The sequence below is a fragment of the Scomber scombrus genome, chromosome 3 (assembly GCF_963691925.1).
Source record: "Scomber scombrus chromosome 3, fScoSco1.1, whole genome shotgun sequence".
Lineage (NCBI taxonomy): Eukaryota > Metazoa > Chordata > Actinopteri > Scombriformes > Scombridae > Scomber > Scomber scombrus.
The window spans coordinates 31,140,806-31,167,182 of record NC_084972.1 but is presented as its reverse complement, the minus strand read 5'-3'; the positions used below and the strand labels follow the sequence as shown (position 1 = coordinate 31,167,182).

Sequence of the window (26,377 nt, the reverse complement as noted above, 5' to 3'; positions counted from 1 at the left end):
CTTCCAAAACGTTGGAAGAAAAATCAAAACAAAAATTATAAAAATGAAAAATAAAATGTATAACTTTGTTGTTGTTGTCGTTCTGTTTGTTTGTTTTTTTCATTTTCTATGAAACAACAAGTGTACCGCTATACTTCTCTTTTCGAGAAGAACAACATGGGCAAAGATTGAAAATAAGAAAAAAATAAAATGTCTAATTTTATGTTTGGGTTTATGTCGTTATTTGGAATTTATTTGTGAACTTTAAAGTGGACATATTAGACTTTGTGATTTTCTATTTCTTATATGCTGTTATGATGTAGGATATCTACGCTAATGCATTTGTCAGAGTTCAATGACTTGAGGTTAATCTATGTAGAAATACTCCCTGCAAGTCATAACCTCAGGTTTCAACCTGCTCTGAATGCATTGTTTGCAACAGTTTTTTCAACCTGATGTCGGCTTGTTATGCATGCTCCATGAACTGATCCATGGCATTTGTTGCTAAGGTTGTTCCGTGTATTGTTTGTGTTTTCCACTCACATATTTAGGATTGGATTTCAGCTCAAACATGTACAGGTATATTTGAGAAGCTGACATTTCGAGTAAAGAACGACAATGAAGTCCTTCTACTATAGTTAGTCGATGTAGCCTCGGGGGCAGGTGGAAATCTCCATAGGGGCAACCTCCAATAGCTGTCAATCAGTGAGAGGTGGGAGACTTAAAGAGACAGGAGCTAAAACAGCCTGTTTAAGACAAAGGCTGAAATAAGGGGCTGCATAAAGGGCCAGTATGAGTTTTTTTTTAATTGCAAATCATACAAATATATTCCAGACGTGCCCCAAATTAAAGATATAATCAGTTAATGTGCACAATATGTCCCCTTTAATGTAACCTGTAATATTGCATTTGCATGTGAGTGACTGATTAAGTGAAGGAGAGAAAGACTCTTTAATGCATCCAGAATTTACTTGTACAACAATTCATTTTACAATTAAGGGAACCTGGTTTCAGTTTTACCCACAGTACTCCAAAAAAAAAAAAATCATTGTAGTGAAAATAACACCACACATGTTTCTACTTACATCTCCATTGCTTCATAATGGGGCTTTTTTGTTTTGTTTTGTACTGTTTCATTTTTCAATTTCAAACACAAACAAGGCATTTTGCGGGATTTTATACAGTAGTTCCACAGAGTACTTCTAGTTCCTGAATGTTTTGGTGGAAACAAGCCGTGTGTGTATGAGTAGCTGGGAGTCATAAACATAAATGTACTGAACTGTGTGTATCTCATTTGAAGTGAGTACAGTGGTGTCTGTTTATGTGGAAATGTGTCTGTTTGTGTTTATGTATTTTCCTGTCCGTATAAATGATGTGTACACATGTGACTGCTTTCCCCACTCTGCTAAATAACAGGGTTTATTTTGTGTATGTACACTGTACTGTACATTCTGCTTCTGCTGACTTAATTATCCCCAAGAGTCTACTGTTATGTAACAGTTTCAACACACACATGCACACAGTACACATGAAATGCAAGCACAAGCACACACACACACACACACACACACACACACACACACACACACACACACACACACACACACACACACACACACACACACACACAAGCACCAGAGTAGCACATGGGAAAGTAATTTAAAGACCAATGCACACTACATACACATTTTTGCATTCAAATTCACCTAAGACTTCAACTACTATGCAGACATACATACAAGCCAAATCTGAACCACCAGTCCTGACTGAATGACTGAAGCTGGGGACAGATGTGAAGACAAACTGAAACCTACAGAAACTTAATAAATCACACATAATGACTGACTTTCACATACCCACACACACACTCTCTCACACACACAGGATTTTTAAAGTCTTTGCAAACAGAGAGGAGTACATACTGTACGGCTGAGTAAATACAGAGACTACACACTGAACAATGGTATGATTTGTTGCAGTACTGTAGCAACCAGCCCAAAAACTGCTCTTGCTCTTGTAACAAACAAAAAAAACTGAAACTGCCATTCATCAAAAATGGTAAGAACAGATGAGTAAATCTATTCCTTTTCTCTCTTTTTTGGGAACAGAAAGTATTTAATTTATGAGACTGTAGTTTTCCTGCCCATCCATGTTATTTAATGCTGTTTTAAGCTGTTTTCAGGGAGTTAATGGTTAATGCTACTGTGTGTCTGTGTAGTGCATGAAACTGAAAACTTTTGACATGATTTTATAATATAACAGTCTGAAAGTAACGTGGTGTAGGCCTATAATCAGCACTCTTACTTTTGTTACTTTAAAGAAATATTTTGTTATGCATTAACGGTTATGCAGCTTCTTACCAAACCAGAAGATAAATGCAGCTCTCATGTCTTATGCTAAATGTAAAGCTACAGCCAGAAGGTGATTAACATAACTTAGCATATAGAAAGGAAGTAGGAGTCGTTGCTGTGACCAAACGCAAATAATCCACCTACTAAGTCATGCATGCTGATCAAAATGACAATGTGAAAGTGGATGCCTGTAGTGACAAACCCAGATATACTCAACAGCTCTTTAAAAGAAGCTTTATAGCTCCTTCAGCTCAGTATTGTGTTTGTCTTGCCAACAACTTTACCGTTTGATTCACTCTCAAAGCTCCTATAGCGTATATTTTGGCCAGAGAATGCATCGGTTTTCTGCACAAAACTTCCAGAGAATGCATTGGATTTCTACACAAAACCTCCCACAGTATATTACCTGCCGATTGCAAAATGACAGATAAAGTTGGCAACTAGCTGGTGAACATAGTGACCAATTATCAGATATTTCCCTCAGGAGTTGGTGGAGACCGAAACAGAACAGGTGAGCAAACACAACTCTAATCATGGAGCAATGTTGCTCCATGCTGGTTGTGTTTGCTAACAAGTTCATATCAACTAAAAAGGTGTTAATATGGCCATGCTGTATTTACCGCTTGTTTCTGCTGCCCCCAAGTGGCCAAAAAAGTCATTGCAGGTTTAAATACAAACATCTTTTTACCTCTGCAACACATCAATACGCTAAGTTTAGCTAATATAATAGATTATATAAAGATTGTTTATTAGCCCATACCACATAATCAAAAGTTTAAACTTCTCATTAGAGAGTAAAAACACTGATATGTGTGCGATTATTCAGGATAAGAATATTAGACCTGGTCACAGAAGCTATAACCATAATATAAATCTCCCATGTTAGTTTATCCTGCTACTAAAAAAGAAAGAAATAGGTGACATGTTCTGTCACCAAGGAGACACGTGTGTATCCATAGGGCAGCGGTTGTAAACGGAGACTATAGTGTAGAGGCAGCATGTCAAATGGGAGAGGACACGGGAAAAATCTTAGAAAAACTAACACAAAAAAAATACAAATGTATAACTGGTGTCTCTGTGGACTAAAAACCACATCATCACTGTCTACATATGATTTTCACATCATCCTTCTTGTTTTGCCTTTCAATTTCCTGTCTCTTTTCTATTTTTGACTGCAGAACAAAAGGCGAAAGTACCAAGAAACATGAATCTTAAAAAACGCACATTTGTTTTTGATTTTCGCCCCTGTGTGAATGCCAAAAAACTGTCTTGAAGATGAAATGGAAAGAGAAATTCTCAGCAGCAAAGTCTATTCTTGGAGCTGGCAAGCAGAGAATGGAAATGTCAGCGTTGTGTTTTCTTTCTCTAGAGTGTCAGTTATTTAAAGCTCAGACTGCAACAACACAACAGCAATATTAGCATGCAAATCACTCATCAACAGCGGGTTCAAACCATCAGCATCCTTCTGTGCCCCTGCTGAACTGAGGGCTTTTTGTTGAGTCACATGGGAGCAATAATCAAAATAATAATGGCTGTATTTGTGAACCACTTTTCTGAGCAAATTTCTACCATAAATCAAGACAAACATAACAAACAGGGAATTGTGAATGGATTCAAACTGTGCCTGAAAGGGCTCTCTGTCTTTTCAGAGTACTTACTGCAAAGCATTTACTTTATATAGCATTCGCGTAAATACTTTCATGGGAATCAGTTGATTTGATTTGGAAAGGAGAAAAAAAAAGAAGAAAAAAAAATGCTCATGTAACCGCAGCTATTGAGAGAAAATTACAGTCTGGGAAAAGTAGCTGTGTTCAGTACCCAGCTTCTATTAATCACCAACATGTCTGAGCCTTTACTTCCCTGTTGTGAAACGGATGTTTGGGTCAAAATATTCCATAAACTGAAGAAGTTTCCAGCAGCTTCACAGAGCTGCTTACAGCCATTATTTCAGAACATGCAGCTTAATTTAGGAAGGGGTTTGGGTGGCAGGGGTATAGCCTATTCATTTGTAATGTTTTTTCTCCTGTTTTCAGTTTAGGATTTATTTGTGTTTGATTTGGAAAGGGAAGTTTGGATTGATTTTGCTTACTTTTGAGAATTGTAATACCACCGTGAAGCCAACATAAGCCCTTATTTTGGAAAAATATATTTCTCAAGGGGGAAAAAAAAAAAAGTTACTCACCCAAGAGTGCCAAGAACTGCAGAGCGAAGAGTAAAACAGGGTAAGATACAACTGTGGGAATCACACAACATAGCGTGGATGTGTTAAAGGAGAGGAACATCATCCCAATCAGTCTTATACATATATATATATATATACCTATATATCCTCTTCACAGACCAATCAACACGCAAGAACCACCAAGGCAATCAATCAAACCAACCAATCATCACAGCTCACCTGCAGCTAATTAGACAGACACACAAAGAGAGAGAGAGAGAGAGAGAGAGAGAGAGAGAGAGAGAGAGAGAGAGAGAGAGAGAGAGAGAGAGAGAGAGAGAGAGAGAGAGGAGAGAGAGAGAGAGAGAGAGAGAGAGAGAGAGAGAGAGAGAGAGAGAGAGAGAGAGAGAGAGAGAGAGAGAGAGTGATCCACAGCATATATCATGGCATACATGCAAGTTGAATATGTCAACATGAATTTGGATGATCATCAGTGTCCAAACTTTTATTTCTAGCAGCTTGAATCAAGATTAATCCTTTATAGGGCAATCATTGAAATACTTGGAAATTCAAATGTTCAACCCTACAGAGTAATTGGGGGATATTACATGACTTTTTTGCATTTGTGACTTTTTCAAGGTTAATAAAGTTACCATATATGGTTCTTTGCCCATATACGGTAAAATATTTCCCAAAAAGTCTATATATATAAAAAATCCACATGGTTCTACAGCCTCACAGAGAGGCACGAGGAGGCTATTTTGGATGTTTACGGAAGTTACTAAATATAGTTATTCGCCCGATAAAGGGTTTAGGATAAATAAAAGTTGCTGTAATTACAGTAACAGTTGTTCATGTCTGCAGCAGCTCACATCCCGGAAGTCAAATATCTAATTGCTGTGATTTGTAATAAGAGATGCTTTTGTTGCAAGGAGACAAGTGAAACCCTATATTCACATTCAGTCAGCTGTTTGGCATATCGGAAGAGGCAAAACTAAATAACTCAGGTGTTGTTGTGTAGTATGTTGTGGGGTAAAATCAGTCTCAAAATAATAGTTAAAAGCATCTAAAGATAACCGCATCTTTAGTGCAGTAAAGAGAGAAAAGAAAGTATTTAAATAACATTTTTGGGGACAGTTACAATTTAAAACTGAGCTACTGTAAATGTGATTTGTTTGGTTTATATGTTAAGGTTATAAATCATAGTGTTGTTTCAGCAGCATTATAATGAATATGTGAACATGTAGTTAGGATCTGCTATTAAAATATGGGACATTATAAGGACATTAAAAATTAAGCCATTCTAATATGTAACCGTGACATCTAAAGAGTTAACTTTTCAAATAAATCATGGTTTGATTTAACACAACTTTGAATTTCAACTCAGCAAAAATCAAAGCTGGTTTCTGTCCATGTCTGTCCATGACTGCTGATTAACTGGAGGAGGCACAACACTTTTAACTTCTTTCCTTCAAGGCCTCACATTATGAGAATACACAGAAAATATAATATAATCAGGTTCAGATTACATACATAGCATATCCTTATTACACACAGGTTGCAGTTGCCCTGTTATTGTATGTATTGTAATTCTCATGGAGCAGATTTTAAATTCATTTAAGTCAAACTGGCAGCACTGAATATGCTGGAATGCAGCCCCCATGCTTTCCCTTGAATACCTCAAATCTTGTATTACAGGCTTTGTAGGATTAGAGTTTATTATGTTGTCAGGGGGATTTAGGTACATTTTTAGGTACATATTTAGGTGGGATTTAGGTCCCACGAGTTGGGAAATTGAACTTCAATGGAATAATCTGTGTGTGTGTGTATATGTGTAACGGTGGATCCACTTCATGTACTTATAACAGCTGACAATGAAGAAAAATCATCCAGACACAAAAACTCCGAACCCATGTTCTGAAGACAAATTTTTTATTAAGAAATAAAAAAAGGTTTACACATTTGTAAAACCTGTTCAAACACATATTTTTTTTCTTCTTTTTTTTTTTTTTCTTTTTTTCTTTTTTTACTAGCTTACAGGTTGGCCATAGAAATAAAAAATAAAACCTTTCAAATTCTTTTAAAATGTTTTTTTTCTTCGCCAAGAATTAAAAAACATTTTCCCCATGTACATTCTCAAAAAGGAAGGGCTGGTATACTGTATAATGCAGGAGAGACAGAGGTGTTGTCATTGGAAACCATGATAAGAATGAGTTAGATGACAGAAAGGATGGGAAGGATGAGCTGGACTCCATTTCCCAGAAGCCTTAGCGCTAAGATCGACATTATTTAAATCACTGAAAGAAATGCATTGTTAGATTTTTGTCCTCATAAGTCCAATTGTGAATAATTTTCTGAGCTAAAAAATGCATTCAGGTTACACTGTAACTATGGTTCTCTTAGTGAGGACAACATATTTTTTTCTAATTTCAAACCGAGGGATGACGATCTTTGCATTAAGGATGTGAGGAAATACGAGTCCCCTTTTTTTCTACCTTTGCAGCCACATTAATAGTGACTGCAGTGATAAAACAGATGTTGTGTCGCCTCTATACATAGCCTACAAATCACATCTGTATGGTCTTATGTTGCATCCATATCACAGAAACAGACAATCCAATTAAGAATCATGTTGATATGATGGTGTTTTCATACCAATGATGGACACAATATAAGCAACATGGGATTTAAAACCAGGCCAATCTGTGCCTGTGTGGATGTAGTTTGGTTTTTTTTTTCAGTTTTCTTTGATAAAGCACTGAGGTTGCAGGGTTTGGCGGCGTGGAGTCGGATTCACATGGAAATGTCTTAACAAGCAGGATGCAGGAATTGCATACAAGGTTTTAAAGGAGAAGCCCACATTTTTTTTTTGATATGGTGTAATCTCGGTTTTATTGGATTTCCTGCTTTTTTTTTTTTTTTGTTGCATGGACAAGTTTCCCGAAAAGCAGCCAAAATTACAAGGTCTTTGTTCAATCAAAAGCAAATAGCGACAGATGACTTTATATTATACTCGTGAGCCTTTTAGGAACTAGTTGGATTTTGCTAAATGTGTTGCGGTTTAGAAATGATGAACTTAGGTGGCGGCTTGCTTTTGGGAAACAGTCTGATTTTTTTTTAGCAACACAGCAGTACTGAGATAAGTATAGGCAGGTAGAAAGATGGTGGGCTTAGTGGCAGTGTTACTGTGTTTCATAACCCTCACAAACTCACAACTTAGCAGTCTGTCACAAAAATAAAAAATACTCTTTTGCTAAGAAATTCAGTTTGGTGTGACAAAGTTTAGTAATCATTTTTTATTCTCAGTGCATTTCAAACCACAAGATATTTGATGGAATAGTGGTTTCGTTTGGTTTAGTCCCACAATGCATAGCATCTGTGGCGGGTTTTAATTTAACTGGACCCTGAAGATTCAAATTTTCTTCATCAAGACTTCACAGGCTTTCATCTTTTTCTTCAAAGATTAGTACCACCTTTTGGAAAAATAGCATGAAAAAAAAAGTATTCTACAAAGTATTGCACGTAACAAATTGCAGCTTTTTTTTTTTTGTTTGTTTTTTTTGATTGACAGTTGTACATGTTACTCCAATGACAGAGGTTCAAATACACTATTTGGAATACAAAAGGCAAATGTGACAGACAAACAATTAAAAATAAAATAAAACAAGAAACTGCTGAATTCAATAAAACAAAAGATCAATAAAAATAAAAAAAAGAAACGTATTCTTTTTTTCTTTTTTTTTCACCCTAAAAAATAAATCTTCAGAAACTTTTACATACACCCGCAGGTGACGTTCACATTTCAACATTCAGCGGTAAAAACTTGTGCATCGCTAATGCTTCGATTCTCTTGCAAATTCGTTATCTCTGAGAAAAAAAATCCGTTAGCTTAGGTTAACAGAGGGTTTACGCAGGCTAACTGATGGGGAGTGTAAGAAGGCAGAGAGACTGGTACATACTGTAAATATACACAGAGAGGCAGAATAAACCAAATAAATGACTGCATTAGTTATTTTATGGCCCAAAACTCCCCAAAAAAAGAAGGATTTTAGCACCAAGGAATGTTTTTAATGAGTTGCGAGACATATTTAAACTTATTTGCATGGTTTAAACCGATTTCTGAGTCTGTGTTTTTAATGGATATTTAGATAATTGTGTCCATGTTACAAATTATCAACAGTGAAATGTCATAGACTAAAGTTTGCAGAATATTTAACTGTCCACATGTGCTCTTTGCTATTTTAGTTTTCATACATACTTCATTTGATAATGCTTATTTAACTGTTTCTGAGTTGAGTTTTTTTCTTTTTTCCTTAGTGCAAAAGATCCTTCGGGGGGGGGGGGGGGGGGGGGGGGGGGGAATCAAGAGCCAGATCTGTACAAAAGTCTTACGAATAAATTGAAGCTTTGTAATCTGCATTAAAATGGGGAGTCTGCAATGGGAGCATAGCTGTACAAAGACGACTTACATAGGAAAAAACGTTTTGTTATTGTATGAAAATAGATGTCTGCTGTGGATTTGGTTTTCGCAAATCCCTTTTAATGATATGAACTATTTTATTCTATTTGAAAAAAAATAAAAAATAAAATAATAATGAAATGAAACTGAAGGAAATAAAAACACATCAAAGCTTTAGATGAAACACGAAATGAGGACCTGGTCTCCTGATGAAATCTGATGTGATTCGTTGTTGGTCAACTATCGTACTATACGAGGGTGTATTCAATGAGAAGGAATGGTTCAAATCTTGATCTATTTTAATATGTCTGCTTTTACGAGAACAGAAGTGTTTTTGACAGTATTTAGATATATTTCGGACTATGGAGGCCATTAAAAAAAGAGATGGCAGTGTTTTTGTTGTTGTTTTTTCTTGGCCTCATCATTCGATATGAAAATCCAATTTATACAAATAAGTTGCAATAAAAAAATCTCTGTACTTTTTGCTTTTGATTGTGGATAAAACAGGCAGAGGAGGTGTGATTTTTCTATCTTTGCGGCAAAGAACTGAAATTTCGATTGTTACTGTTAAAAAGTCAGCTGTTTGTCACCCACAGTTAAGTCTGATTTCCTGTTTTTCTTTTTTTTTTTTTGGATGCTGGGTTAAAGCAGCTATACAGTACATAAAAAGCACTACAAAGAAGATCCTGAGTGGATGGTCGCTGGTGACGCATACTCATGGAAAACCCCTCGTTACACAGACATATTAAAATGAATGTAACAGTTATACATCTCAGATATTCTGCCTGTAGTTTTTTTTACTGGTTCACATCATCGACATTATGGCCCTTTATTAGCATGAAGAATGTAAATGTAGTTTTGTTATTGTTGTTTGTTAAAATCAGCCAGAGTTGCATGATATCGTAAGTGTCACCCAGGGCACGTTGTCTCACCATACAAATGAATGTAGCTGGTTTCAATGGCAGCCATGTCAACCTCTCAACATGATGATTTGGGCCAAATTCAAACAGTTTTTAAAAATGTCTGTTTTTGTTTTCTACGTAGCATTTTTTTTTTTTTTTTTTTTTTAAAGTCTTACAAAGTCTTAGTGTGACTTTACATAACATTTCAAGTATGTGTAGAGTTATTTCAATGGTTATATTGTTTACTGTTACTATGCCATGAATCTCATCCCACATGATGCTAGAAATCCAATTCCCTCTCACTCGTCAACTTACTAGAAATGAAGACCTCCCATTTTAAAAAGGTGAGGCGATGATGACTGTGAGACATTTTTTACGAAAGCCAGCAGCTGCCACATTTCCGCGACTGGAAAGAAGTTTGACACTCAGCCTCAGACAGTCTGACACTGATCTGACCGATTTGTCGTGCGTGTCACCAAACCAAAAGGTTGCTTTAGAGCTGTAGTCGGTGACATGCTGCTTAAACCTCACGGCTACAGTGCCCCGTCTGGCTGAATTTATCCAACTTAAATACTGTCCCCTGGTATTTACAGAAGAGGAAAAAAGCTATAAACCCCCAACACCTACAAACTTACAGATGGAGCCATTGTAGAATTCCCATTTTCTTCTAAACTGTACACTGAAATGCTCTCTAAAAACAACGGACCCGCGTCCTCCCCACAAAAGAAAAAATATTTGGAGAAAAAAATGTTGCATTGTTTCTTTGTTTGACGTTTAAGACGGAATGGCACTGTCGACAGGACCGACAGTGGATTTATGCGTGACGAGGACTGTACTACAATGGCTGCCACTGTAAATGTATGATTTGTATAATAGCTTAGTATTTTCACCAGATGAAAGAAGTGTTCCTTCTTCTACGTAAAACTACAGCAATTATCATCAATAGTGAATACCAATAACATTATAGTCTTAATAAAAAAAAAAAAATCTAAACATTGACAGAGGAGAAACTAATAATAATGTAACTTCCTCTGTAGAAAATAAAATAAATCCAATCCAAAAATTGTAAGCCAAGAGTGCCTAGTGCAGTCACTAATGTACTGTAAACTGGTCTAGGACAGAGAAAGATAGATAGAGAGATAGATATAGATAGACTGATTAGCTACTACTGTACAGTACGCCACAGACAACACACTCAAGGGTTCAACCTCCACACTTCAAATCCTTTCAGATACCTCTCTCTCTCTCTCTCGTTTTGTGCAGAAGAGGGTTTCCCCCGACGCATTCTCAGTGCTAGTTTTCTCTTTGACCCATAGTTTGTGGTTTACGGAAGATGGGGATATTTTGTGCTAAGGTGCATTTTTTTTTTAAGAATCCTGACTTGATACGGGTCATTGACTATGATGGCTGTGTCAATTATACATTCATCTGATTTATTCTTTTTTTTTCCTTTTCGCTGCACCAGGCCATGTATTAGTATTGTATTAGGGGCCCCAAAGGAGTGGAAAATTTGAAGCATGCTGAGGATTACTAATCCAGCAGGCAAAGAATTTGACTTTGGTGGCTGCAGCTTTGGGATTTGATTTGACACGTTGTGTTGCTTAATTTGGACTGAAAAAAAAAAAAAAAAAAAAAAAATCCCAGTGACAGCCATATTTTGAAATTTAGGTCTGCACGTTTGGTCACATTTCTCTATAAAAATCCTGCTTAGTGCAGCTGAAATAATATCAAGATGCTTTTCAGAATTTCTAAAGACTGAAATTGGGGGCAAGCCACTTAATACCCTGTCTTTCTCTAATGCGACATGAGTAAAAAGTTTGAGTTAATAACGTTGTACTTGTAGTGCCTCGATCTCTCACTTCATCTCAAAAGGGCCTCTACTGAACACAGTGGAACAGAACCAACCAAAGCTGAACCCTACTGTATGGCACATGTCGTCAGATAAGTGCACCCTGTTCATAGCATCACAGGCAAAGAGCTGTTCCGAGAACTTCCAAAAAATAAAAATAAAATCTGGTTTTGGTGATCTATGATCAGTAAAGGAAACCTTTTTTTTCATATTGTGTCTACAAAAGGCTGTTTGATTCCAAGACTCAATTAACCACTGTCTTCCTTTTTTTTAGAACAATGGCTGGTTGTCTGCTAAAGTAGCTGGGGGAACAAACAGACTTAAAAAAATCTACCAGCGTTGGACCAGATGCTGGTGCTAATTTGCTGCTCTGTCTAAAAACAAGACAATAGTGGGAGACACAGTCACATGAACTTTACAAATAGGAAAAAAAACAGCTTGTGAGTATTTCAGAAATAGATTTGAAATGTGATTGCTACCCTCATAAGAAAACCATCAACAGCAAACTACTTCCAAAGTATTCCTAAAAGATTTGAAACGTGAACTTTTTTTTTTTTCCTTAAAACCCTTATCAGTCCACCAGACAGACAAGATAGACAGATAGACAGAAAGCTAGCTAGCTTTAGAAGCTTTTTAGAGGAGAGGAGAGCGATCTCATGGAGATCCTCCGCCTCATTCCTTTACATCATGGTTTCTACGATGGTGTGGGTGGGGGCCTTCATCATCAGGCCCTTGTTCCCGTTGGGATCCAGCGGGTAGGTGAGATCCTTGGGGCAACGATGGTCTGCAGGACGGGAACTGGCGCCGCCGCGAACGGGGGCTGCCACCGCCTTAATCCTCTGCAGGGAGGAAGGAAGGAAGGAAGGAGGGAGGGATAGATGAAGGGTTAAAGGAGAGGTAGAAACATAGAGGAAGAGGATGAGAGAAAGTCACAAAAACAGACAAAGAAGGAGAGGAGGTAAGGGGGGAGGAGAATGGGCAAAATAGAGGGGAGGTAGAAGAGAGAAAAACAATTATAGTAGATACAAGAAAAACCTACAAAATCTGCATTTGAAGATGTGTTTTAAGAGATTATTTAGATTTCTTTTGCCTATGTTATTCAGATAATGATCATAAATAGCTGACTCCTGACTCCACCCACCTCAATAAGCGGCCCATCAGATCGGATGATCTTGATGACAACCACCATCGGGATGCAGATCATGGAGGCCAAGGCCAGAACCCAACCTAATCCAACGGCCCAGTCAGGATACTCATAGATCTTGTTGTACTTCAATGGCTTGTATTTGACCAAGGAGAAAATAAAGCAGCCCTGGAGAGGAAGAGGAAGAGACGTTTGACTACATATGTTCCAGACAGTTTGACATTTGAACATTTTTGTATCCGGCTTAACCATGACTCTGAAATTCAATTTACATAAAACATACTTTACAGCAGCCTTATTCAGTGCATATTAAGCTGTAAGTGCACAATAGGACATGATGGAGATGACTCATGTGCATCATTGTGCTATTTAATCAAATGGATTATGTTTGGGTTTTTTTTTTGCTCTGTAAAGGGAAGAAAGAAAGCAGTTCATGGAAGGTTCAAGGCAAATAAATTGGGTTTCAAACAAATAAAGCTATTAGGAATTGTGGCGTGTGTGAAAAACAGCAAAGATGAAATATCAAGTTTCGGGAAGCAGACAAGAAAAAAAAATGTTTAAAAGGGGAAGAAGAAGTCATTACCTGCAGACATTTAACATGTGAGTATGGTTTCCTGTATATTTGCAGTGAAAGCAGATACTCACCATGCACAGTAAAGGAGTGATAACAGTCCAGCTCCATTTCATCCAAGGATTTGGTCTGTAGCCAATCATGTCCTCAATCGCATCGTAGAAATTATCAACGCCTGTGAACACAGTAACACATTTTCGGATTTCTTTTGGCAATAAAACTTGCAGCTCAGTAAAAGAATGCACCAACACTATTTATTTCACAACAATTAATGCGTAAGGCAAGATTATTAGTGTTGCACCTTTCAAAAACAGAGGCGATTCAATGTGCTTTAAATAGCACATACACATTTTGTAAAAACAACATTTAAAAAGACAATAAAAAAAAAAGTTAATTGTAGAAAACAAATATGAAAATGTAAAAAAATCTACTGCATAGTTGCTTTACCAGCAATGGCATATGAGGTTACAGCGGTAGAGTGGAAAGGTTCATAATTTAATTGTGTTGTAAATTAATAGGAAGTCTTTTTGGGCTAGATTTGCTGCTATTAAATTTAATTTCCTGTGATATAATTAACTATCCGGACCCTTTTTTTTTTCTTCAAAGTGGTGGGCCAAACGTTCAAGAAACTGGCTAAATTTGGATGTGGAAAGCAAAAGAGTAGCACTTGCTCTCCCTTCACCTTTAATGTGCTCATGAGCAAAGTACTTAACCCTCAGAAGTCAGCTGATCTTACTGTGCTCTCTCCAGGTGTGCAACTTTTTGAGAACTCTTCAAGTTTGCAGAGACAGGCATTTCAATATGAGCAGTAGATGTGTCTCATCATTCTTCATCAAATTACATTACAAGCATTTATTTTTGTTGTTTTTAGACAGTTTGTACTCACCATAAACCCAGGCAACAGCTATACATTCAAAGAATGCCACCCACAGAAGGCACACACCGCTAGCTGCATAGTAGTCAAACAGCTGGAAAACATACATGCCACCCTGCAGAGACACACATAGAGACAGATGTTGGTTCAGAATGATCACATGTTTCTTTTGGGGTAATATTTCCTCTTTAAAAACAGAGAAGCTGTACATTGTCTAACAGAGTTGTTGCTTCCTCAATGCAGTGAGCCACAGGAATACATGCAAAAGTGCTGATGACTGTGCATTATTCGTGTAATCCTTTAAACATCATATAATAATTGAACATACAGCATATAGGAGGAGACTTACAGTACATTTCAAGACTATAAACATGACCAAATATGTCTTTGCACGTGAGACTGCGTGTCCGTGTCTCTGTGTTGTAACGCGTGTGTCCAGCGTGAAAAACCCGTTTTGTCATGGGAATCCTAAACTTAAACCAGGCCATCGCAGCCATAAAAAGATGTTGTCATGGGAACAGCGGCGGGTGAGAGAACGAGGGGGGAGGGAGACGCGGGCACAGAAAATAGAATGACGGTGAGAAGAAGAGTGAAGTGAGTGTTGTGTGAGATCGGGAAAAGAAGGCTGGGAGGATAGATAGTAGATAACTAAAAAATAATAGGAAGGATATGAGAGGAGTGGAGGATGAAAGTAGTAGTTTGTATTATTTTCACTAAAAGAACAAAAACACAATTAAGTCTGCTTTTGCTCCGCTGGATCATATCATTAAACATTAGTGATTCAATCTGCGTACTTTTAAAGTGTTTACTGTTTTAATTTGGGACCTCAAGGGGAACTCCTTAGGGGAAGTCTGTTTGTGGCCCCACAGCGAGCTGCAAAACATAATGATAAATAACCTCAAGTGATATAATTTAAGTCTGTGTTGGTCGGGGCTGAAGACTTAAAAAAAAAAAAAGTCTCATGGTGTGTGTAAAGAAGTGATGTTATCAGCTTCTATAGCTTACGACATCTTTCCACCACTAGCATAACACACACATAATCTCTGGCCGATCTGTTGAAGGTCCACTTGCATTGTGGGTAATGTAGGTGTCAGGTTTTGACTAGGAGGAAGAATGCGTGGAATACACAAGACGATATCTCTGATGATCTCTTCTTGATAAGAGGACTCGTTTGACTTGCAAAAAAAATCCTGCGGCTTACAAAAAAAACAACGTGGTGGAGATCAGTTTTGGTTGGTATACATTTTGAATTAAAAGCAGAACTGAGAGCAAGCTAGCATGTGATGTGTGGGTTTTACTGCAGATCATTAGCACTTTTATAAATATGTGCAGATGCAAGAATTGCCACTAAAATTTGAGCGACTCTGTGAGACATTTTGGATGTTTACATACAACAAATCTTTAATTTGTTAGTTGCTGCTCGTTTAATTTTGATGAAACCTGGAAGAGAGTATGTGTCATTTCACTATGTTCCAGTAAAAGTCTGGTGTGATGGGATTTGGCTGTAATTCAAAATAACATGTGTGTACTCTACTTGAGTCATATATAGACCTTTAAAGCTCTGAGAACTCTTACAAAGATTATTAATAAGGTTCGGGAAACAACAAAAATAGAAGTTTTACAGCTTTCTATAGCGCCCAATGTCAGAAGAGTTATGGGGGACAATGTAAGTGTCCTCAAATGTGACGCCATTGGTCCTATTTTCACAAAAACTTGGATGAATTAAGCATTTTGGAACTGCATTCTGCATTTCAAAGCGTACAATACAGGAATACTGCTTTTACTAAAAGATCAAAATTACAAATTGTGCAAGTCTCAATAGGCACGTTAGACGTCTGCAATGAAAATATTCCATTATTACAAAGCAGGTGTTGACTTCGGACTGATACGTAACAATTATGTGTCTGTATAATTCAATGTGACTAGCTTAATTCAGGGGTGAGAGCGAAGGTTGAGAAAGAGAGAACGAACACACAGCAGGTGATGCTGAGAGGAAGACGGCATGAGAAACTGGGAAAGGATTCAGAAATGACGAGAATTATGGGAAAAAAACTGACACGGGACAGAAATAGGGAAGATGGGGGAGGAAGAGAAAAATTTGGAAAAGCTAAGTCAGATCTGTCTAATAATACCAAGAGAGGGAAGGGAAGTTCTCATGACTTGACAGTATAAATAGACCCCTGTCAACTCCCTGTGGACCGACACTAATAGCTGTCTGAACACTGTTGTTCCTGCTGTATTGAGCTGTGAGCTGAAGCCCGAAATGAGGTCATCAGCGGCAGTATATACATATAATTATCAATAGGTACTGTGCACATTTATATTCAGGGTAATTACTGTAATCATGACAAACGGTCTTTTTGCCAAACGCTGGTGTTTCCGCAACCATGAAAAAGTACTGGTTCCCTTTTTTTAATTTTTTTTTTTTTTTTTCACACAGCAGTTATATAAAGTCATTAGGGTTTATTTTTTTTTCACAAGTTTACTGATGTTTACACTTGTTGCTCTTGTGGTGCCGTTACCTTGGTAACCATGGTGAGGCCAAGCACGTAGCTGATGCAGCAGATGATAGCGATGAAGATCTCTCTGCGGTAACCCTTCCTTAGGAAGGACGGATACAGATCCACCAGTGATGTGATCTGCCCTTCCACCTCCACAAACTACAGAGAGACACAGAGACACAGAATGAATACATGAACTGCTTTTTATACTTAAAAACAAACAACTTTCACTTCTCATCACTTTAGTTTCCATTAGTACAAAAGCATCACAGACAGGTGCATTGTATAGGATTTGCATCACATGATTTTACCTCTCTTCCTGTTTGGAGCCATTAATGTCTGAATTTTCGCTGAAGCAGCTTATATAAATTCATTTAGTTGAGTGAGTACATTAGGATGAGTGTGCTTATGCTTTCACTTCCAGGTATGTGAGGGTTGTATATATGTATAAAACACATACAATCTATTACATTATAGAGATTTTTATGGGTAGACTCGTCTTCTGTTTTCTTCTTTTGTGCCACAAAGTGGATTTGACACTTCCATACAATGACTGAATGTATAAGAAGGATTACTGTATACCATCTCCTTGTGTAATGCAGATTTTTTTTAGCAATGAGTAGCCCATAAACAAATGGCTTCTGTCAGCTGTGGTAAGATGTTCAAAAGGAGCGAAAGTACTAAAATAAAACACTGCACCATTTCTGTACTGCAAATAATATCATCCTCATAGTCTTTTAATCTCAGAATAACTTTCAGAGAGCTAAATAATGTCACTTCAAATTGATGGATTATTGGACAGGTTTTAGAAAGAAATGTATTCTTGTAAGTTAATAATAACATATTAGTTTTACCACCACATTCACTGATATGTTTTCAAGTGCTGCTTCAATTTTGCATCACAGTTGAGGGATGTTTGTTTCTTTTATTTATGTTAATTCTCCTCTGATTCGCTTCTGCTTTTGTGTGCAGGCTTCTTCATGAACAGCTAAGTTCTTTGTTCATGGGCATTTCAATAATAGCAGTTTGACAGGTTTTCCAAAGTCTTATCACCCTTTACTGGATGTCTTATCTCCTGCAGATCTAACCGCTGTCCGTGTGTGTGTGTGGGTGTTGGTGTGTTTGCTAACCTGACTGTCGAGGCCAAGCAGCAGCAGCATAATGAAGAAGAGAACTGCCCAGACTGTAGGAAAAGGCATCATGGTAACAGCCTTGGGGTAGGCAATGAAAGCCAGGCCTGGACCTGCAGAGGAGGGGGTTGGGGGGTAAGAGCAGACAGAGAGGTGTGGGGGGAGGCAACATTAGTATCATGTGATAAGCTCATCTGATCTACATCCCTGTGGGAAGAAAAGGTCCCAAATAAGATGCAGAACCAGATACAAATGCACCATCAAACCTGGACTACAAAACTGCAAACAGATGCTTATGTGTGTGTGAAATCTAGTGGATTTTCTATCAAACAAGGTCTAGTGAGATAAAGTGTGTCAAACACACATCTTTACTTACCTGTTACTTTGTAAAATTACTCATATTACAATTAAAATTATGTATTATAATACATTAATACATTTAACTATTCCATACAATGTACAATGAGACATTATGAGGAAAAAAATCAATATTATTAGAAGCAAAAACAGAACAATAATAAAGAGCATAACAATATACTATATAATGTATCGTAAATAACTACAGCTCTGTAGAAGTCTTTGTATAAGTCATGAGAGAAATCCTACAGCATAACTAGTAGATGTGTTGTGTGGAGGTAAAAACCGTAGACCACTGGTAACATAGCAACAAAAATACATTTGGAAGATCTATAAAATATTTAAGGACTATAGATGCGCTTAATTCACATTTCCTGGCAGCTGTAAGTCCCAAATACAGAGACAATCAACTGCCATAAAAAGTGAATCAAGTGCATCTGGGTTTTCTCGAATAATTAGTCAACACCTACTTCACTCGAGTCATTTTGCATCCCTGACTGAATTAAGCAACTTTTCTATGAGGAATGCAAAATGACTGTTGCAAAACAGCAGCAGATGCAAACTTGGGATGCCAAATGAAAAAACAAAGGTTTTTTTTTTTTTCTTCTGAAGTTCAATTTGACATTGGTGCTACAATGGGTACTGTCAAACAGAAGTCAAGAAACAAGGAAGCAGCTGTAACAGCAAAACAGAATTGCAGCTGATAGCAACATATGTAAATATATGTTCATTTTTTGTTGCGAATTATGACAAGGCATCCAACCAAACACCGCGTTGACTCAAAAAATAGTACCAACTTCCATTCCCTGAGAGGGGAAATGCTAGAAAAATGCTAATCAAAACTGAAGAGTACAATCCACAGCATACATACATTACTGTACAAAACATCATAAAGTTCTTTTTCTTTTTTTTGCACATTATTGAGTCAACAGAAGTCAGACATGTGTGCTTACATTGCAATGTGAAAACCACACTGTATTCTCTGTGTATTCAATCAGTATATATTGTCTCATGCAGATAGCATACATCAAAATCAAGCAGCCGCAGTTAAGGCAGACTCACTTGTGATGTTCCTAAACTTCTGAAGAGCCGTCTTATCTGGCAGGATTTTTGACATTTATCCTGCCGTCTAGCTGAAATGCTCTGTTCTTTCTTTTGCTTCACTGCACATGTTGAGAAATTACCTCTTCATTAGAGTTCCATGTGCCGTGATCTCGAGCTGTGTGAGGCTCTTTCTACCTTTGTCCTAGCTCGTACCGCTAATGCACACTTCTATTCTCTGGTAACCTGTGGAGCATCAACCCACTTGCCAAACACAACGTTGATATTGGATGATTCTGCAAGCTCTGCTGTTAATTTGGCACAGGATGTAAATTGAAAAAGTACAGAATGGTCCAATATTCGTATCAACTGGGCTGGCAGCATGAAAAGTGTTTCATATAAGTAGACTGTGCTAAAGGTAAAAATGTGTTTTCATCTGACTGAATCCTGGGTTTACACAAAAGTACCTGATGTTGACAGTATCTTTGTTCCTGTATAGCAAAAAAAATGACAACTTACAAGCTTGTGTCTCATTTTATGTGCAAGATGTCGTTTGTCTTTAACATGTAAAACATAATCAGCCAAAAGGGGAAAAGTCCAACTTTCCAAACAAGCCAAAAAAAGGATGTACTATTAAAAAAAAAAAATCTGCCTTCAGTTCTCTTGTTGGTGTTTTAACACAATTGAGTATAATTCATACTTTTATAGAACAAGTCAACAGACATCTATTATCTGCTTTGGGTTTTAAAAAACAAGCATAAATTAAATATTTGTGTGATTCTATTAAAAAATTCAGGCATGACTTCTATCTTAAACTGGACTAATCTTTTATCCTTACAGACAAAAAGTTGCATTTGTAGCCTTGTAGAATAATGATGCACTGTCATAAGGCTCCAGTAGCTCTGTATAGTCTAAGAGATACACTTGTAAGTCCATGGAAAAGATGTTGGTACTCACAGTTGCATGAAAGCTTTTCCAAAAAAAAGGACCTCAGTCTAATGTGTCCATGAATAAAAAATGCTTTGTAATTTAGGTATGATAGTGCATGCCTGTGTGGCCCTAACAGGCAGTGTAACAAAGGTACAGTTGCAGGTTTCAGATGCTAGAAAAAAATAATATTAATAGTATGTAATAATGACTTTTGAAACAGCTAATAATCCCATATGCCAATAAGCCCGTAAAACGGATAGAAAACACAACAATGGTGACACCAGGTCACGTAGAGTTGGAAAAAAGAACATCTCAAAACCAAAACTCTTGATAGCACTGGCACAAGATGCACTGTTACTCCTACGTGTGAATTCCAGCTTTATTTTTTCCGACTCTGAATATCTCTAATTCTTAATCTTCTCCAAGGTCTCTCTGTCTCTCTCTCTCTCTCTCTCTCTCTCTCTTCCTTCTTAGCACTAATCCATCCAACTTGCTGTGCTCGAATGATGCATTAACAACTGGAACCAAATATGGTCATCTGTATGTTCATAATATTTTGTCAAGGAGTGTTTGATTGCGGAAACGTCCATAGTCTGATGCCGTCATTTGTAATCAATCAGGGAATCCATTTCATTCCAAAGTTCGATTCAATTCGAAATGCAATCATGTTCTTTTGGGTTTCGTTGCTGTTTTTTTAAAAATCTTTTTTTTCTTAATCATAACCGTTGTTTATTGTTGTTTTTTTTTTAACCAGGAAGCAGCGCCCACCATCACTGCCGCCTTTACAGAACCCTCGTACCTGACTCTGCCACATCAGCAATGTCCACCCCTTGCTCTTGTGCCATGAAGCCCAGGACGGAAAATATTGCGAAGCCAGACACAAAACTGGTACCACTGTTGAGGGCTCCCAGCAGCAAACAGTCCCTATGTCACACATATGTCATGAGGAGTATTTGTTAATGAACACACAACGATCCCACCACCCCCCTCTCTTCCCCTACCGCTAAACCCCTCACTGAAAACTGTCGCCTCACCTGTAGCAGTTGTATTTGTACTTGTTGTAGCTCCCCAAGGACGTCATGGCGCCCAAACAGATGGCATAGGAGAAGAAGATCTGGGTGCCAGCGTCTATCCAAACCTGTCAGGTAGGGGGAGAGAGTGGGGACAGAAAGGCTGAGGCCTGCTGATGAAGGGGAGGCACAGAGGGGCGAATATTGTGTAGAGAGACGCTGGGGGGGGGGGGGGGGGGGGGGGGGGGGTAACACTGATTTAGGGAAGTAAGGGGCTGCATAGGTCTAGCAGAATCTATTAGAGATATGGTTTTATTAGCTAAGGTCAGAAGCCATCAAAAGGTTTTTTTTATATAAATATAACAAAAAAGCCTCTAAATTTGACATATTTGACCATTTAAGTGTTCTCAGTTTATGACTGATCTCAAAATCTAAAGAACAGAGTATCTCTACATCTTTCAGGGACAGATTCTTTTCTTTTTCTTTTCATATGTTCATGAATTGAGGTCATAAAGTCTTGGGGGAAGTGCAAAAATATAGAGGATCTAGTTTAGTTATTCTTTTGTAGATATACTATTTCTCACTCTCTCAAAGTGGTATTTGCTATTTAATCTGCCAACTGGTATTATATATTGTAATACGTGTCTCCATTTAAGTTCAGACACTTTATGTGCAGCCAGACATATGTTGGGCTTGTTCAACAGCAGCATGCACATATATCTGCTAGACTAGTGGAGGAAAGGAGGACTACAACAGGGAACCCAACGATGGGTTTTCTCTCACTCAGGCAGCCCGAGGACACCTACCTCTGGGTCCTTCAGACGAGCGAGGTCAGGATACAGGTAGAACTTGATGCCCGCTGAAGCACCAGGCAGTGTCACACCACGAATCAACAGCACGATGAGCATGATGAACGGGAACGTGGCTGTGATGTAGACCACCTGAGGACGAAAAGCAAAGTCACACATAAGAGTTGATGCAATGACTCTGGTGTTAATTTGTTATTTTTACCAACTAGCTAATATCGTGGTGTCTTCACGAGGAATTACATCTAATAAATGTCTGAACCACAAGCTTAAGTCCCTTAAATCAAGAGCAGCGTATCAGTATCTGGAAACTGTTGACCACACTTGGCGTTGTAGGAGTGACTTTATTACGAGAGTTACAACCAGTAAGTATAAATCAAGGCCAGACCAATCAATAGAGAGTGTTGAGGCTATAAAAAGAGTAGTCTGGGATTGATTGAGCTGCCTCTGGTCTCAGGGGGAGTTGTTGTTGTTTTGTAGCTGCAGTGGCAATTTTACACACTCTTAAATGTGTTTTTTTTCTATCTTGAATCACACCATTACTCTTACATTTAGATGTTTGGAATTAAAGCTTTAAACCATAAAAAAAAGCTAGACTACATTTGATCAATCTTGCTTATTAAACATGCTTTGATTCATGACAGTGTCAGCACCAAGAGCCTGCTAAAAAAAAAAAAAAAGTTTTTTAGTTTAGTTTTTTTTTTTAGTAAATCTTCAGAATATCAACTATGAAACTGTGTGTTCGCATTAATTAGGATTCATGCAGTTGTCGAAGGCTGGGCCAAAGAATCTGAGAGACTGCAACAGCTAAGTGGAACCTGATGTTGCCCTGACAGTATTCTGCTCTTCCTCATGGGATCCACATGTTTGTCCAGCTAAAACTCAGCTCTGCATAAGAAGAAGAAGTCTTCCCCGAAATGATATACGATATAATGTATAATTGTGTAATGTGAAAATGATGTTGTCCGTCTTTGAATGTGGGATTCATCCATTTCGTAATATTGAACAAAGAATAAAAAGATTGCAACCACATGCATTTGCCACTTCCTCATCTCCCCCAAGGCCTTCATAAAAAAACTTGCATTTTCCTGCACTCGGTTTGAACATAAGCATGCTATTGTTCTCTTGGTCATATGAGGATCACCCTGTTATGGTTTGCGGCAGTTATTGCGATACGGCAAAGATAAAAGGAGGACAAATCAGTTTTTTTTTTAAGGTCAGCGAGTTGGTGAAGTATAACATTTTGTTCTAGCGCTAACAGTGATGAAAACACAATCAGTGATAGAAAAAACAGCAAAACACAACACAGGACAGTATAAGGCAACAGGCCAGTTTACCTTGCCAGTGGACTTCACTCCCTTCCAGATGCAGAAGAAGACGATGACCCAAACGAGGAGTAAACACAGAGCCAAGTCCCATTTGACTGGACCGATATCGTCTATGCCGTTGCTGATACCCAGCACATTATGTCTGCAACGTAAAAAGGACAAACGTCTATATGAGCGTGTGACATGGTGATAAAAGGTTAGAGTTTATTCATTTGAAAGAAATCACTATATTCTGTGTGTGTGGGGTTTGGGTGTATACACATCTATCGGAGAGGGTTCACATATGCAGTGACTATATTACTGATGTGTCAGCTACTTCCTGTTTCCTTTGGACAACTAAACAAGTTGTCTTTGGCAGGGATTGCTTACCCCACTGCCCGCTAAATATATGAGAATATAAAACCAAAAAGGACCTCTACAGTGTTTGATATGCCTGTGCATGTTTTCCAAATGTGTCCAGTCTCATTTACAGCCTCTCTCTCTCTCTGACAAGTAAATTAAACACGTTTCTTAATGTCAGCCTTGGTGGGCTATATTGTCTAAATAGCAGAACACTAACAAAGACGTTAAAAGATGTCAAACAAGGATGACAATTTTTTGTGGTTACGCAAGTGAGCATGTATGCGAGCTCTTATGTAACTCACTCCCAGAACTCGGTGACGGGGGAGGTGAAGTTGGTTGTGGCAGCCAACATAAGGGTTTTGTTCTTGCGGTAGGAGTCCTCGATGCAGCGATCGGTGTTCCAACTGTTTTTGCACTTGGCCCAGGGCAGATCCGGCTTGAAACACTGAAACACACACACACACACACACACACACAAGAAAACAGCAGGAGTCATGTTAGAGTATACTGTAGCTATGGACAATACTCACTTCTGATTTGCTGCTGGAGGGTGTTTAATAAATAATAATAAGACTGATTCTACTGTGGGCAGCGTGAAGAGCAACAGAGCTAACATTATTGACCTAATACACACATTTTATTTCAGTCAGGTATGACTGGATTACAAATAACTGACATGAAACTTGCATGACTTGATATACCAGCTGACACACAATCAAACACCTACACATAATATATGCACACATACTGTATGCACACGTACTTTATGCACACATACTGTATACACACATACTGTATGCACACGTAGCAACCCTTGATCTTCATATTACTGTGTGCTGGGACACTAGAGACGGCAAACTTTATGCAATTGTTGTTTTAGTATCTCAAGTAACTTCTCTTCCTCCAGTCGATGATGCATCCGTTTATTTATTCATTACCTGCCAGCAGACTTTTATGTTATTTTAAGCTTTATCTGAGTGGTATTTTGCTGACATATAAGCTCTCTGCCCTGGAATCACATGATCAGGTGTTGGTGATATGGACGTTGACATTTCCTGTGTTTGATGATTTATTTTTTTTCTTTCATGGCAATATCTTCCCCTGCTTAAGTCTCTGCAATACAAGCCTTCCTGCTAGATAGCACGTAAGCTAGCTGGATCATCAGCGATCAGATCAGAGTTATTTTTTCCTCCCCAAACCTACCTGGAACAGATAGTAGACGCCCCATGCCAGGATGACAATGTAGTAGATATTCAGCAGGGACACGATCACGATGGAGGCATAACCAATACCTGGAAAGACAGAAAAATCATCGTGATGAGACAAAAATGATGACAGAAGTCCAGGAGAAGCTTATGATTTTCCTTCCTGGCAGCAGCAGAGATGGGATACAGAGACACATTTGATAAAAACCCATTAATCTAACTTGTTTACAGTCTTATGAAACCCCCTTTAGAATAATATGTTACTATTTTTGTATATAAACAAACATCAGCTGGGGCTTGAACTTACGACCTAACACAAGACACTGACATTTCACATTCTTGTGACCAGCGTGACATTATGAACTTCCCCCGAAAAGACCCACATTTGTCACTATATATACACTGCATGTCCCAGTAAGCGTCTCTCTCTCTCATTTTGTGGGGGGAGGTTTTCAGTGCGGTATTTTGATTGTCCAATAAAGAGGATGTAAGAGTAATCAGTTCATCATGAGACGAGTGTCACGTTTCATTTAATGTACCTTCACTGTTAAATTACATATATTTGATAAGTTGGTGTTATGTTTTTTGCCCACATGAAAATCCAAGAGCCGTTTGGACCTCCTTCTTCAAACCCAGATGTTTATTTTTTTTTAGATGTAGTAAAAAAATCCAAAAGTTTCCACAGATGCCTCAGTGACATACAAAATACCACCATTTGATACAATGGTGCAGACATGAAAACAGATTTAAGAAGAGGAATAAGAAAAATGTTTTGCTCATCTTTTTTTATATATCAAAGTGAGTCATCACAAAGGTATTCTGCTTATTTCACTGTAAGAGGTATGACTTCCTGTTTCGAGTCATTTCTCTTCTTCCTGTTATGCTGATGACACACATCTGCATTTTATTTGTAAAAAAATCTGTTCCTGATTGAAGACATTTTACTGCGACAAAGCTGCGAATCCAAATTCCTGCTCACTATCCATGTTGTTTTTTTCCCCCCATTAGCTCGTGTACAAAAATATTCAAAGTACATTTAGACTACTACAGCAATAATGTTTTCATTTGTGTAACCTTCAATTGTGTTGCCTTGTGCTTCAATTTCATTTGACATGATGAGCTGACCTCAATTGCATCAAAACTGGCCTTGAGACAGAGCTGCTGGTAAACACAGGATCAAGGCTGTGTGTGTGTGTGTGTGTGTGTGTGTGTGTGTGTGTGTGTGTGTGTGTGTGTGTGTGTGTGTGTGTGTGTGTGTATTTCTTTTTCACAAGGGTATAAAAAATAAGAAAATCCCCCAAAATGAGAACAGGTGTAGGAGTTGGGGATTTGGCTCAAGATTTGAACATGGATTAGGTTTTTTTCAGGTTGGAGAATCATTGCGGGTCCTCGTAAGTGTATTAATTCAACCTGTGTGTATGTGTGTTATCAGTCTGC

The 26,377-nt window shown here is 38.0% G+C and overlaps 1 protein-coding gene across 2 annotated transcripts in view; it reads right to left on the bottom strand.

The window, feature by feature from the left end:
* Window positions 1-6,609: 6,609 nt before the first annotated feature.
* LOC134004679 (sodium- and chloride-dependent taurine transporter-like) overlaps window positions 6,610-26,377 on the bottom strand; it is a 36,888-nt gene continuing 17,120 nt past the window's right edge. Inside the window, exons 4-16 of one of the 2 annotated variants that reach the window (XR_009927849.1) lie at window positions 24,939-25,027; window positions 24,038-24,180; window positions 23,403-23,535; window positions 22,066-22,200; window positions 21,284-21,387; window positions 21,049-21,173; window positions 17,922-18,034; window positions 16,813-16,950; window positions 14,303-14,405; window positions 13,491-13,591; window positions 12,843-13,013; window positions 10,309-12,540; window positions 6,610-10,276 (exon numbers count right to left, since the gene is read on the bottom strand). Coding sequence is in view for 1 of the 2 variants with exons in the window: in XM_062444041.1 (XP_062300025.1) it covers window positions 12,382-12,540; window positions 12,843-13,013; window positions 13,491-13,591; window positions 14,303-14,405; window positions 16,813-16,950; window positions 17,922-18,034; window positions 21,049-21,173; window positions 21,284-21,387; window positions 22,066-22,200; window positions 23,403-23,535; window positions 24,038-24,180; window positions 24,939-25,027 (1,514 nt within the window). In the remaining variant the exon portion in view is untranslated. Of the gene's footprint in view, window positions 12,541-12,842; window positions 13,014-13,490; window positions 13,592-14,302; window positions 14,406-16,812; window positions 16,951-17,921; window positions 18,035-21,048; window positions 21,174-21,283; window positions 21,388-22,065; window positions 22,201-23,402; window positions 23,536-24,037; window positions 24,181-24,938; window positions 25,028-26,377 lie in introns of both variants that reach the window. The other variant, XM_062444041.1, reaches the window with a different exon arrangement.